Genomic DNA, 13,930 nt, shown 5'->3' with positions numbered 1-13,930 from the left:
TAGGAACTAGCTAGCAGCTAGTGGGTGTAGTTTGGTTGAAAGAAAATAGTTCCGACATTAAACTGCTCATAACAAGGTCTGTGCATTATCTTGAGCAACCGGGTCATGATTTCTGGAAAGAGACGTTGCTGTTGAGTTTTTGAAATGTATTTTGTGTGTGCTTTGAGCACAACAAGCCGAGTGTCATCCAGTTCCATTGTATTGGAGAGAAGGCAGGAATTTCTAGGCCCGATATCTCCAAAACTCAGGCAACTAACACAAAATGATCTATATGGATAAATAGCACTTTTGGATTTTAGGGTGAACTGTCCCTTTAACAGTGGACTGGAGTCTCAGCTCACCTGTTTGAGTCCAGAGAACATGAAGGCATCAGAGGGTTCCACAGCCATCTCCACCTCCTGGACCAGAGACGTTCTGTTCTGGATGTGGTACCGCACCGCCAGAGACTCTCTGACCCGCCCAAACGATGGCAGCTCTTCACACACACAGACACGCATGCACGCACACGCACGCACGCACGCACGCACACACACACACACACAGACACACACACACACACACACACACACACACACACACACACAGGCATATGGAAATATGGTTAATATATCAGAATCAGAATCAGAATCACTTTTATTGCCACAGTATGCAAGTTACATACGAGGAATTTGTCTTAGTGTCTGTATGCAGCGTAGCGGTTACATCAATATACAGAGATAAGAAGTAGGAAGATAACTAACGGCAAATGTATCAAGTGTTGAAACGTCTTTTTGTGAGTTTGACTCAATATCTGGCATGTATTTGCAACATTTCTACATAAGCATAACGTGTCATAAATGGCTAGGCAGTAGATAGTATAGTATAGTATAGTATAATATAGTATAATATAGTATAATATAGTATAGTATAGTATAGTATAATCTATAGGCAGTAGGCATACGGACATGGAGTGTAAAAACTATTCATTGCAGCAACATATTATACTGACCAGCATGGACGTATAGAGGGACCGTCTCCAGCATGACATGAGGCAGAGTCACTGTGGTCTGGACCAGAGGACTGTCTGGACCGGACGACTGTCTGTTAACAGAAGGGTACAATAAAGTTCACATGCTATTTTTTAACTGTATCAAACATGTCTCATGGGTCTTTAAAACAAGGTTATCAATTCTGTTGCAAAATAATAAAAAAATTCAAATCCAGCCTCAGTGGGACTTCTCTATGTGCTCTGTCTCTCCCCTCATTAACTATGTGCTCTGTCTCTATGTGCTGCGTGATTTCTAACCCCACATAGTTAGTTAAGTTAAGTTATCCTTTATTTATCCCCTTGGGGAAATTCATCCTCTGCATTTGACCCATCCTCTACTAGGAACCTTCCTAGAACTAGGAGCAGTGGGCAGCCACTGTGCAGCGCCCGGGGACCAACTCCAGTTCTTTTGCCAGTACCTTGGTCAGGGGCACTGACAGGAGTATTAACCCTAACATACATGTCTTTCTTTGGTGGAGGGAGGAAACCGGAGCACCCGGAGAAAACCCACACGGACACGGGGAGAACATGCAAACTCCACACAGAAAGGACCTGGGACGACCGGGGTTCGAACCCGGGACCTTCTTGCTGTGAGGCAACAGTGTTAACCACTGAGCCACCGTGCCGTCCAGATGGGATAAGCAATAACCACGCCCTGTGGCGCTGGGATTGGCCAGGAGCATTGAAGCTTGGGACTAAAGCACCTGGGGTTTTTCATCTTTTAAAATAAAGATGTTTAAAAAACTATTGCTTGTTACATTTTCAGTGCTGTACCTTTTCTCTGGGTAAGAATTGAGCTTGAAATTAACGATATGATACATTATATTATATGAGCTATGAACGTGAACACAAGACCGTTTATATTATTGCATGTTTTTGTAGATTGTGTACATTGTGTAGATTACAATTATTATGCTTATTATTATTATTACTATGCTAAGGAAGGTAGGTGACCATAATTCATTTCAATGTCCGCTCTCGAAATCGCTGTCCGTTCTCAAGAGCTATTCAGTTGGTTCATGAAATCGCTGGGCTGCGTGCCCTCCAGTGTTGCTCCTGGCCAATCCCGGCGCCACAGGGCGTGGTTATTGCTTATCCTATGTGGGGTTAGAAATCAGTGCTCTGTCTCTCCCCTCATTAACTATGTGCTGTTTTGATAAGATGATCTGTTGGGATAGATCCATCTTTGGTGCAGTTGATTGTTTTCTGTATGAACAGAAACATCTGGTATATACTCAAAATGCACCTAACCTGGCTCAGGATCCTGACAGAGTTTTTCATAATAAAAGCTAAATTATTTAAAGCCCCAGGCGTCTCTAGCTTAGAAAATAACATGGCTGGCAGGGAGGAGTTGGCATTAGAGCTGACCTCCAGTTTTAGCCACAGGGGTCCCTTGCCGCCAAAACATTGGCAGCCCAGTAGCAGTGCCTAAACACTGGTAAGGTCAGCCCTCCTTCAGACTTGGGTTTTTGCAAGTGAATTTTTGAAATTCTATGGTTCTTATAGTTCCAGATGTAGGACAGAATTATGGAGCCCAGTTCTTTGAAGAAAGCCGATGTAAGGAAGATGGGAATGTTTTGACAAAGATAGTGGAACCTCTTAACCGAGTTTATACAGCCAAGCATGGACAAAGGGAGGATATATTATGGTCTATCTCTTGATACATGATCTAGAAATGTGTTTTGTGCATTTTCATGTGCATACAGTATGTACAGTATGTGTGAGTGTGTGTGTACCTCCTCCATGATATCAAGTACTGTCCTGTAGCCACAGTGTTGTTGCCGTTGGTGACCGGTGGACACTGGAGACAGAAACACTCGCTGGCACACTCGCCTGTCTGTAGAACCACTGCACGCGCACACACACACACACGCACACGCGCACACACACACACGCACACACACACACACACACACACACACACACACACACACACACCGAGACGATAATTATTGGAAAATAATCTGTGACAGGGTGATCAGGCACTGACGTGAACCCCAGCCTTAATAATATACCTAAAGATCATATAGTGTGCCCCGACATCAACAAAATCTAGGTAGTTTTGCAATGAAGCATATATATATATATATATATATATATATATATATATATACACACACACACACACATAGATTATAGATTAATTACACACAAAGTGAAATATTTCTAGCCTTGATTCATTTCATTTTTCATAATTTTGGCCTACAGCTCCACAAAACCCCCAAAACAGTATTTCAAGAAATTAGAATAGTGTGAAGAAAATCAACAGTTACTTCTCAGTTATGACTGATTCCAGCCTCAGTCCACTCCCTCTGAATCTCCGCCAAATTTTTTAATCGTCTTTGCTTGACAATCCGCTGAAGCTCACGGTCATCCATGGTATTTCCATGATATTCAAATTTTTTGGAACGGTTCTGTGTATATATATATATATATGTGTGTGTGTGTGTGTGTGTGTGTGTGTGTGTGTGTGTGTGTGTGTGCATTTTTTAATCCTTGTTTCCCCCCACCCCCTTTTAATTCTGCCGCTGCTCCTTTGCATAGAAAATGAGTCAGTTGAGGTGGTTGGGGCATCTGGTAAGGATCCCTCCTGGAGGCACGTCCAGCTTGGAGGAGACCACGGGGCAGAGCGAGGGGCTAGGTGGAGAGATTATATCTCCACGCTGGCCTGGGAACGACTCGGGATCCCCCAGTCAGAGCTGGCTAATGTGGCCAGGGAAAGGCAAGTCTGGGGTCCCCTGCTGGTCCCCTGCTGGAACTGCTACCTCCGCGACTCGACCCCGGATAAGCGGTTGAAGATGGATGGATAGATGGATGTTTTATTCTTATTCGTTAGTGTGTTGCTTTTGATTCTTTGTATTTGATTTCATTTTCTTTGTATGTCTGTCATGTAGCATGTGTTGTTGTCTTGGACCGCAGGAAGACTAGCTGTCGTCTAGGCGTCAGCTAATGGGGATCATTATAAATAAATGAAGAAATAAATTATATATATATATATATATATAAGATATATAAAATAAACAGATACCTTGTTGTAGCTGTGAGTGGAGCTGGGGGGTGCTGCTCGTCATGGTAACCAGCTGCAGAGAGGAGGCGGCCAGCAGGAGGGGCCAAGGAGACGACGACAGCAGGTCGCTCATCAACAGGAAGGGGATGTCCACTGCTACCCGCTCCAACGGCTCAAACTTCAAAGATACAAGCAGATATACCGTAATCATAATAATTTAATTCATTAAATCAGTCATCAAGACAGAAGTGATCCCTGCCATCACCCAATCCAATGACTCACCCTGTAAACTAGGGCATTCACACCCAGTCATCGACTACTCCCAAAAGGTAGTTGACTAGTCACAGGTGACCCAATAGAAATGACAAATTCTCATCATAAACAGCCAGTAAAGGGTTAACTAATGTAGGCTGGACCAACCTGGGAAAATGTGAAATAGCAGTGTCCTGATTGGCTCTGAGAGGCTGTTTATAAATGAGCCACTTGTCTGAGCTAGGGCGTGTACCACGAATGGAGATCAACAGATCCAGGATCTGTCCCCTTGATCTGGTTTGACTAAAAAGCTAGCTAAAAGATACCACGAAGGAGGTTATCAGCTGGGTCTGTCAATTTAGGATTTCCCTAACCAGCTCTGAGCTCGTGCACATGAAAATGCGCGTGCACAGGAGCTCGTGCCCACGAAAGAGGCGTGGTTTATAAGAACTAGCCAATCACAATGCAATATGGACAGCGCCAGACACGCCTATTTCCACATTAATTCAAAGCGCACATCAAAGTGTATTAATTATAGCGGAGCTTTACTGTATGTCAGAATCAAAAATCCGTGTTGGATATTAGTCTGTTACTGAAGGACTGTCTAACGTTACCACTTTTATTCACATCAGTCATTTAATTTCTTTGAACAGCAGTTTCTGCCTCCACGAGCCTATAGTAGTTTATAAACTCAATAAAACCTGCATGTCTTGTTTGCGAGTGGAAGTAATGTGTAATCTCAGTCTAAATTTCCAAAATCTGTAGGCCTATTTATTTAAAATCTAAAAGAAACATAGGATAAATGAATAATGATCTCTTATCACTCATGATGTGTTTGTGCTGTTTATTGACACTGATTGGCTAAACATTAGTCCCCTACGCTGATAGACTAATCCTTTTTTCACCCCAAGAAATCCCTGTTGCATAGCATGATGCTAAAGCAGAAGCAGCCACAACTCAACTCAGTGGAGTGGGCGGATTGGAAGGTCTGGACCCAGGCAACCACTAGATGGCAGAAGGGTACTTTAAAACAACAGCTTGAGTTTCTTCACCTGCAAAAAGCCACTGTCTTTTTTTTGGCAGTTTGAGTTATTATTATTACTGCATAAGTTATTACCTCTGGCAAACGAGTACTTTAAGGAGTAGTTTAAATTGAAAGTCAAATCGAATCCTGACACACCTAGTGTGAATACATGGTAACACAAGCAATCGCTTTCTCATCTGAGACTAGGGATGAAATGATTACCAGTTTAATGATAAACCGTGTTACCGTGATTACAGTGCTTTGAAAAACATGGTGAATCTGGAGTTTTCAATATAAAACTTATAACTTATTATTATTGAGCGTATTATCAGTACTTTTTGAACATTTTCAGCACATTTTAACAACTAGGCATCTGGCACACTCAATTCCTAGTCGCTATTCCCGCCCTGCAGCTGGCATACGCAGCTCGGCTGCTGCGTGGCCTCGCCCTGCAGCTTGCATAATGAAGCTTGGCTGCTGCGTGGCCTCGCCTCCTCTATTGGCGTGCGTGGGTGTGTTGCTCACAAAATGTTATTGTCCTTAAGTTTACATGTGTGTGTGTGTGTGCCCCTTAATTTTACATGTGCGTGTGCGTGTGTGTGTGTGTGTGTGTGTGTGTGTGTGTGAGTGTGTGTGTGTGTGAGTGTGCGTGTGTGCGTGCCCCAGCAAGTAGAGCTGTGCATCTTCACTGATCTCATGATTCGATACGATTATACAAGTCTACGATTCGATTCGATTCGATTATACGATGCATCTTAAATCGATGCATCACTGAGGACCGCAATGGAAATAAGCCGCAAGGCCTTATTGTGTTTTTATCCTCGGTGAAAGGTCTGTGACTTTTTTCACCAAATAAATCAATCAATCAATCAAAAAACTTTTTCCGCAATACATGATTTATTTTTTCTCACTTTCTTTTTTCTCACTGTGTGGCTACTTTTAAAATAAAAGTGCATTTGGAATTGCATTGTATTATGATCCATAATTAAAATAAACAACTGCATGTACTTACATTCTATTTTATTTCATTATAAAAAATAAATAAATAAATAAATAATCGATTTTTGATATTTGTTAATCGATTCAGAATCGTCCTATTAAGCATCGCGATGCATCTCTGAATCGATTATTTTCGGCAGCTCTACCAGCAAGTGGGCAATGTCTGTTTGTTTGTTTACATTTTTGTCCCACTGATATCATAGGAGGCATTGTGACATCACTGATGTCATCAGTGACGTCATAAGACTGATGATGTCATCAGTGATGTCATAAGATGATTTTGCTCTTATGACATCACTGATGACATCATCAGTCTTATGACACATCACTGTCACAATGCCTCCTATGACATCATCAGTCGGACAAAAATTGAAATAAACAAACATTGCTCCCTTTTATAATAGATACCGTGATAATAAATACTTATAACAGCGATACATTTGGTCATTATAATCGTGATAAGAATACAATTTTAAATTTGAATAGTTTCATCTCTATCTGAGACAATCTAAAAGAACAGTGTTTTAGATCATTAGACTCAGAAACATGGATGAACATTGTTGAGCCAAAAGCTAAAAGACTCACAGACAAACACTGACACACTTGTGCTATAAAGCATCAGCTACAGACCTTGGTGGACACAAACTTGACAGACACCTCGAATGGGACCACGGTCTCTATGGTAACAGTCTCATCCTGCAAGAGAAAAGGGAGGAGTCAATCAGAGGAGGTAGTGCTCAGCGTCAGCACTGACTCTAGATCAGTGCTTCTTCAAATACAGGTTGGGACAGCAAGGCTTTTCCTGCATAGAGGAATTGTTGGCACCCCAAAGGCGTCTTCGCCCCCCAGAGAGAGGTTTTAGCGTTGTACATTAAAAAGTTACACTAAATTGTAAGGGACATTACTTTATTCTTTGATTATGGGGTGCAATAAAAGAGAAAAAATCCTGGAAATGACTGATACACTGTAGGACAAGCTGCATATTAAAGGAAGGGTTTGCGATTTTTAACCCACTTTGTATATCATTATAATCTCAGTAATATAAGCAGATGGACAGTGCTGACCTTCTCTATATGTTTTCCACACAGAGAAATATCCTCCATTTGTCTGCCTGCAGAAACACCAGCTGGTCTGAGTCATTAACTCATTGAGTGCCAGCCACTTTTGGAAAACGGATGCTCCCAGTGCCAGCCCTTTCAGAGCGTTTTCAGTGATAACTCAAGCCCCACAGAATATTGTGTGATATTACTATGTAAACACCGAACACGCCCAAAGAACGATGAGACTCTCTTGTATCATCAGCAAAAAAAGTTTATTGATATCATTTTCCGTTCTTTAGTTATCAGCCGGAGAAGATAGGTTGATTTCACCAAAAACAGACGTTTCAAACTAGAAGCTGAGATAATGAGCCTTTTGTGAAATGAAGCATTTCAAGCACATCACTGACTCTGAAGCTAATATTTTCTGATGTAGTGACACCTCAAAAATAATTTCCTTCAATAAAAGAGCGAAAACAAAGGAATTTTGATGGCAAAATAATATTTTTTAGCTGCAACCAGCAGCGCTGGCCCCTGCGTGGTCTTGATTTACTGCTGGTGGGCATCAGATATTCTAGCTTGTGTTTGCCAATCTGTCTGTCCATCGAGCCTGCTGTCTGGGTCGGTGTTGTATGGTGCCCTGCGTGCCCCACCCCCCTCAACTGCACACTCCTCCTCCGTGGGAGTGTCTCTGGTGGCTCTCTGCTCTGAATTTTCCACTGCACGTTTCAAAGTGCGCTGCACCCAGCCTATTTTCACAGCACTCCGCCGTTTTTGTCGCCGGCTCCCAGCGCTTCCAGCTGAGAATAATTTATCTTTTCAGAAAGACGCTCGTGTCGGGTGCTCCTTTTCTGGCAACTAATCATGTGGAGGGGCTATCGCAACAGACAGAAAGGCTCAATTGTGGGAGCAGATTGGCACAGCTAACGTTACAGCATGCATCGGTTTCCGTGTGCCCAGTGCCCACGGCTTCTTCTGTTTTTTTCCTCGCCTTTCTCTAATCTGGAGAGCACTGTCGCCACCTAATGGGTCCGTAAAATAGCTTTTACACATTCAACATCCCCCATATTTTTACAGGAGATGCATCAGGCTTTGATCCACGTCCCACCGTCAAAAAACGCAATTGACGTCTTTAGACGTCATTGGCACTCTACGTTACTATTTGAATTGACGTCTTTAGACGTCATTGGCACTCAATGAGTTAAGGCTCGATGCGATTCTCCGCGGATGTGCGCACACAGAAAGAATGAAAAGAAACGCCTAACGCATCATTCTGATACAGAAGTGCTGGAATAAAGTGCAGAGCGCTCAGTGCAGGAGAAACATGAAGAGAAGGTCAAGGCTGCCCATCTGCATATATGACTGACCTTGTAATGATACAAAGCAGCAAAGCTTTCCTGCAACTCAAAATCAAGCATTTTTACTGCATCATTTTAGATCATAGTAAAGTTAAAGTCCCACATTTGTACTGTACCCCTGAAATAGCTTCCTTTCTCAAACTCGGGGTGCTTGAAAACACATTGCTCCATTAAGTTCAGTCTGTACGTCGTGGCCCCATCATGCTTAGTGGCACCCCCATAGGCTGGTTTAGCAAGCCTGGTTCTCCGGGTGAAAATACACCTGGTGTTAGTGCTGCTTTACCTGGCTGCTGCTTTACCTGGCTGCTGCTTTACCTGGCTGCTGCTTTACCTGGCTGCTGCTTTACCTGGCTGCTGCTTTACCTGGCTGCTGCTTTACCTGGCTGCTGCTTTACCTGGCTGCTGCTTTACCTCGCTGCTGCTTTACCTGGCTGCTGCTTTACCTGGCTGCTGCTTTACCTGGCTGCTGCTTTACCTTACTGCTGCTTTACCTTACTGCTGCTTTACCTGGCTGCTGCTTTACCTTGTGACACTTGCAGCTGATGGGTTGTCCTTCCACAGTGGTGTCGATGCTGTAGGCCACGTGGAACAGGAAGACCCTTGGCCCAGTCGTTACACACCTCACGTACACACACCTCTCCACCTGGAGACAAATGCACATACTGGATTACTATTGTTTTTGCCATTTGGGGAGCTGAACATGTAGGCAGGTAGGTGGGTGACTGACCACTGACCTAAAAAAGGATGGACAGAGCTGTCCCATTGATTTTGGGCTCCCGTTTGGAGTTCAAACATTGGACCGTCGCCATCTTGATTTTTCGTCAGCAGAGTGGGAGGGAATGGGTTGAGTCCGTCTGCACCTCCTCACGTGAGATGGGAGTTTCCCAGAGCCCCAGAGCCGCAGCTCCGCCTGGTATTGGTCCGTGATCGGCAAGCTGCGCGATCACTGGACAGGTGATCTGTCAATCACCCCCTTTCCTATCGTCTATTTTACTCCAAACGGGCGAGTTATAAAAAAAATGACGCCCCTACAGTTGTTATGAAAAGGTGAAATTAACTATATAGACCAAAACCATGTTAACTCATTGAGTGCCAGCCACTTTTGGAAAACGGATGCTCCCAGTGCCAGCCCTTTCAGAGCGTTTTCAGTGATTTCTCAAGACCCACAGAATATTGTGTGATATTACTATGTAAACACCGAACACGCCCAAAGAACGATGAGACTATCTTGTATCATCAGCAAAAAAAAGTTTATTGATATCATTTTCCGTTCTTTAGTTATCAGCAGGAGAAGATAGGTTGGTTTCAGCAAAAACAGACGTTTCAAACTAGAAGCTGAGATAATGAGCCTTTTGTGAAATGAAGCATTTCAAGCACATCACTGACCCTGAACCTAATATTTTCTGATGTAGTGACACCTCAAAAATAATTTCCTTCAATAAAACAGATGGCAAAATAATATTTTTTAGCTGCAACCAGCAGCGCTGGCCCCTGCGTGCGCAGACCCTACACCTTCTTGCTGGTCTTGATTTACTGCTGGTGGGCATCAGATATTCCAGCTTGTGTTTGCCAATCTGTCCATCGAGCCTGCTGTCTGGGTCGGTGTTGTATGGTGCCCTGCGTGCCCCACCCCCCTCAACTGCAAACCCCTCCTCCGTGGGAGTGTCTCTGGTGGCTCTCTGCTCTGAATTTTCCGCTGCACGTTTCAAAGTGCGCTGGCTGCATCCAGCCTATTTTCACAGCGTTCCGCCGTTTTTGTCGCCGGCTCCCAGCGCTTCCAGCTGAGAATAATTTATCTTTTCAGAAAGACACTGGTGTCGGCTGTCGGGTGCTCCTTTTCTGGCAACTAATCATGTGGAGGGGCTATCGCAACAGACAGAAAGGCTCAATTGTGGGAGCAGATTGGCTGATGTTCACAGGCACAGCTAACGTTACAGCATGCATCGGTTTCCGTTTCCCCATGGCTTCTTCTCTGTTTTTTTCCTCACCTTTCTCTAATCTGGAGAGCACTGTCGCCACCTAATGGGTCCGTAAAATAGCTTATACACCTTCAACATCCCCCATATTTTTTCAGGAGATGCATCAGGCTTTGATCCACGTCCCACCGTCAAAAAACGCAATTGACGACTTTAGTCGTCATTGGCACTCTACGTTACTATTTGAATTGACGACTTTAGTCGTCATTGGCACTCAATGAGTTAAGGGCCAGGCATTTTAACATGGGGGTGAACGGTCAGGAACGACGGGACTTCTGAGCCCTGCCTCAAGTGGCCATGCGAGGAATTACAGTTTTCAGGGTTACTTCCTGGTCCTCGTGGGAAAACCTTGCTCACTGTGGGCGATAGGTTCAAATGCATAGCGTAGTTAAAGGTGACACAGCAAAGCGCAGCAGGCTGAGAGAGGTGAATACAGCAGGATCAGATAATAAGGATATGATGCACTGCGTGGCAGGAAGTCAGCTATTTACAGGACGTTAATCCATGCATTACACATGGCCCTATTTCCTCTGTTCCAGGCCGTTGCTCTGTGCGTTATACACAGCCCTATGTGTGTGTGTGTGTGTGTGTGTGTGTGTGTGTGTGTGTGTGTGTGTGTGTGCGTGTGCGTGTGCGTGTGTGTGTGTGTACCTTCTGGCCTGGGTGGAGGTCTCCCACAGGGATGTCAGGCAGCAGGGCAGGGTCTGTGTCGTCACACACTGTGGAGCCGCTGAGCGTCACCTGGGTGCTCTGGCTCAGGTTGGCATCCTGGCCTGGAGACACCAATCAAAACAACGCATACACACAATCGGTGCTTTGGGACCGCAGGAACCTTTTCATAGTGCTAGGATACAATAGACCCTTCTCACGGGGGACATTTTGTGTCGAAAAGGCAGGGTAAACACAGGTGCAAGCAAAACACTAATGAGGGTTTCCAACTTCCACGATTGGAATTTGGAAACCCTCATTAGTGTTTTATGCTTTGCTGTCAAGCTACTACAATAGCAGCGTTTAGCATGCTAACCACCGGCCTCACTTCAGCATTCCTATGGTTCCTATTGGCGGGGCGACTGCAAACAGAAAAAAGCCCTTGGAGGTATGTAGTTCTCTGGAAACCTCCCCACTGGGCAGTTCCTCTCAGGGAGTCCGCAGAACTGTTTAAGGCCGTTTCACACCGGTGCGGATCTCCGTGTGAATAATTGACACGGACATTCGCAAAAAGATGTTTTAATTAGTTGTAATTGAAGCTTGCACACCGCGGCCGAACATTCATGCGGCATTTTATTTTTCCGAATGGACATTGACGTCTGCACGGAAACACCTGCGGAAAATACGTTTGACCAATGAAATCCTTTGTTTACAGCTGATGTCATACCTCCACTACTCTTGCCAAACCCCCCGGCTAATCAATTTGGTTTCTCAACATCCAATTTTATTTTATATGACAACCACCATGACGATCAACACCGAAATCAACGACAATAGATCTTCAATTCGCCCAGCAGCTGGGATCCACTGAAGATGGTAATGTAGCTGTTGTGTAACAAATTGCTACTTGCTAACGTTGTAAACCACTGTTGTAAATGGATGGAGCTAATGTTAGCCACTTGTATCCAAGTGCTAACTATCAGTTTAGCATCAAATTTGGGGTCCGCTGCTACTGCTTCCATTTTCTCTTCTCATTGTTTTTTCAACTGATGGAAATTTCCCTGCCTCCAGTTTCTTTTCATGGCTTGTCTCGCTGCTGTGTCTGTCTGTCTGTCTGTCTGACGTTAGCCGACTAGTAGCTAGCTTGCGCTTGCGGGTAGGTGGTGCTGTCCTACTAGACGGGAGCCCAGGAGGGACACTAACTACTGGTTACATTGAACACTGTTTTTCCGCTGCGGAAAATGAACGTGGGACTGCGAATAATTCGCACCGGACCTGTGTGTATAGGTTGCAATGCGGAAGATTCGCACGGAATTTCGTACCGCATTCCGCCTCCGCACCGCATCTGTGTGAAACGGCCTTTAGTCTGAAAGCACCTAATGCTACCATGAAGACCAATCAACACAAAACATACACACGATGTTACCATGGAGTTTGGCAAGACAAAAACAGGTTCTCCTTACCATGACGGTACAGAAGATGTTCTCCCGATTTTAGTGGGGATGCAATATTTCCACTAAATATAGTCCCACATATATAAATGATGTGATTTTTGCTGGAGTCTGTAACAAACAAGCATGTTACCTTACGACTGGACAATATGATTTGTAGGCCGGGGCATCTCTGAAGCACCACACTTTTACCTTCATTAAATTCCAGCTGCTCCTGCCATTGGATATTGCACTTGGCCAAATCCAACATGGATTGGATTAATTGTGTCCTTTCTGCTGTACTGCAGCTCGTTCTGTATACCGTACCTGGTTTGAGGCCGGCCGTCAGTTTAACATCTCTGGCCACGCCCTCCTCCTGTGATTGGACGGTGAGGGTGATGCAGTACATCTCGTTGGTGAGCGCAGGAGGCTGGTGGCTCAGCTCCACACAGATCTTTGGGACTCTGGAGATGATCCTAACAAGACAGGAACAAAGACAACCAGCTCACCACATTTCTGTGGCAAACAGAGCAGTGCACGTAGCAACTGATAATGTAATACCTGCAGGGTAATGTGAAGGGGAAAAACACATTGTAAGTGTAAGATGTTGGAAAATCTCCCTTGAAATGGGCCAGTAGTTAAGAGGTGGGACACATATTTTTTTTTTTACCCATTCATGTAATAAGGACTTATAATGGTAATAGCTCAAAAGGCACGTGACGTAAATTGTCGCGCAAGTAAAGTTCTGCATTCATTTTCTCCGTAGACATTTAGATAAATCCTTATATAACGAGTTTTAAGGCTCAAACCAAGCCAACCCGTGACCTACTGAATCGTGAGTGACCATAAAACATTCGGTTTAAGCGAGAACAAAAAATAACAACGGGAAAATAAATGTAACGTAGAATTTCACTGGCGGGGGAGGGGGGGGGGGGGGGGGAGATGGCACAGAGCACTGTGAGTTTTGAGGTGAAGATGAAAGTATAAACGGGACAGTGCTACAGTGTCAGATGGAAGGCGTGCAGCAATCACCACTCACCTGGTTAAAGTTATGGTGTTCTTCAAAACTGTGGAAAAGGAGTCTTAAATCCATGCTTCTGATGAGCGACCAATCAATATAATCCAGCAGGTCAAAAGTATTTCTCTAAAGTTGCCATCATACAAAAAACGGA

At 44.3% G+C, this 13,930-nt stretch overlaps 1 protein-coding gene across 1 annotated transcript in view; it reads right to left on the bottom strand.

Moving 5' to 3' along the window:
- LOC310771707 (trafficking protein particle complex subunit 11-like) overlaps nt 1–13,930 on the bottom strand; it is a gene marked incomplete at both ends in the record, with an annotated part of 29,359 nt that overhangs the window by 1,551 nt on the left and 13,878 nt on the right. The window contains 8 exons of the mRNA XM_083664251.1: nt 342–475; nt 989–1,080; nt 2,764–2,875; nt 4,056–4,212; nt 6,940–7,005; nt 9,228–9,347; nt 11,332–11,453; nt 13,086–13,234. Coding sequence (XP_083520377.1) covers nt 342–475; nt 989–1,080; nt 2,764–2,875; nt 4,056–4,212; nt 6,940–7,005; nt 9,228–9,347; nt 11,332–11,453; nt 13,086–13,234 — 952 coding nt within the window. The remainder of the gene's footprint in view (nt 1–341; nt 476–988; nt 1,081–2,763; nt 2,876–4,055; nt 4,213–6,939; nt 7,006–9,227; nt 9,348–11,331; nt 11,454–13,085; nt 13,235–13,930) is intronic.

This window comes from Poromitra crassiceps (genome assembly GCF_964638095.1).
Source record: "Poromitra crassiceps genome assembly, contig: HAP1_SCAFFOLD_1075, whole genome shotgun sequence".
In the NCBI taxonomy this organism is placed as follows: Eukaryota; Metazoa; Chordata; class Actinopteri; order Beryciformes; family Melamphaidae; genus Poromitra; species Poromitra crassiceps.
Note: the sequence above shows the minus strand (reverse complement) of the source record. Positions and strands in the feature narration are given on the sequence as shown.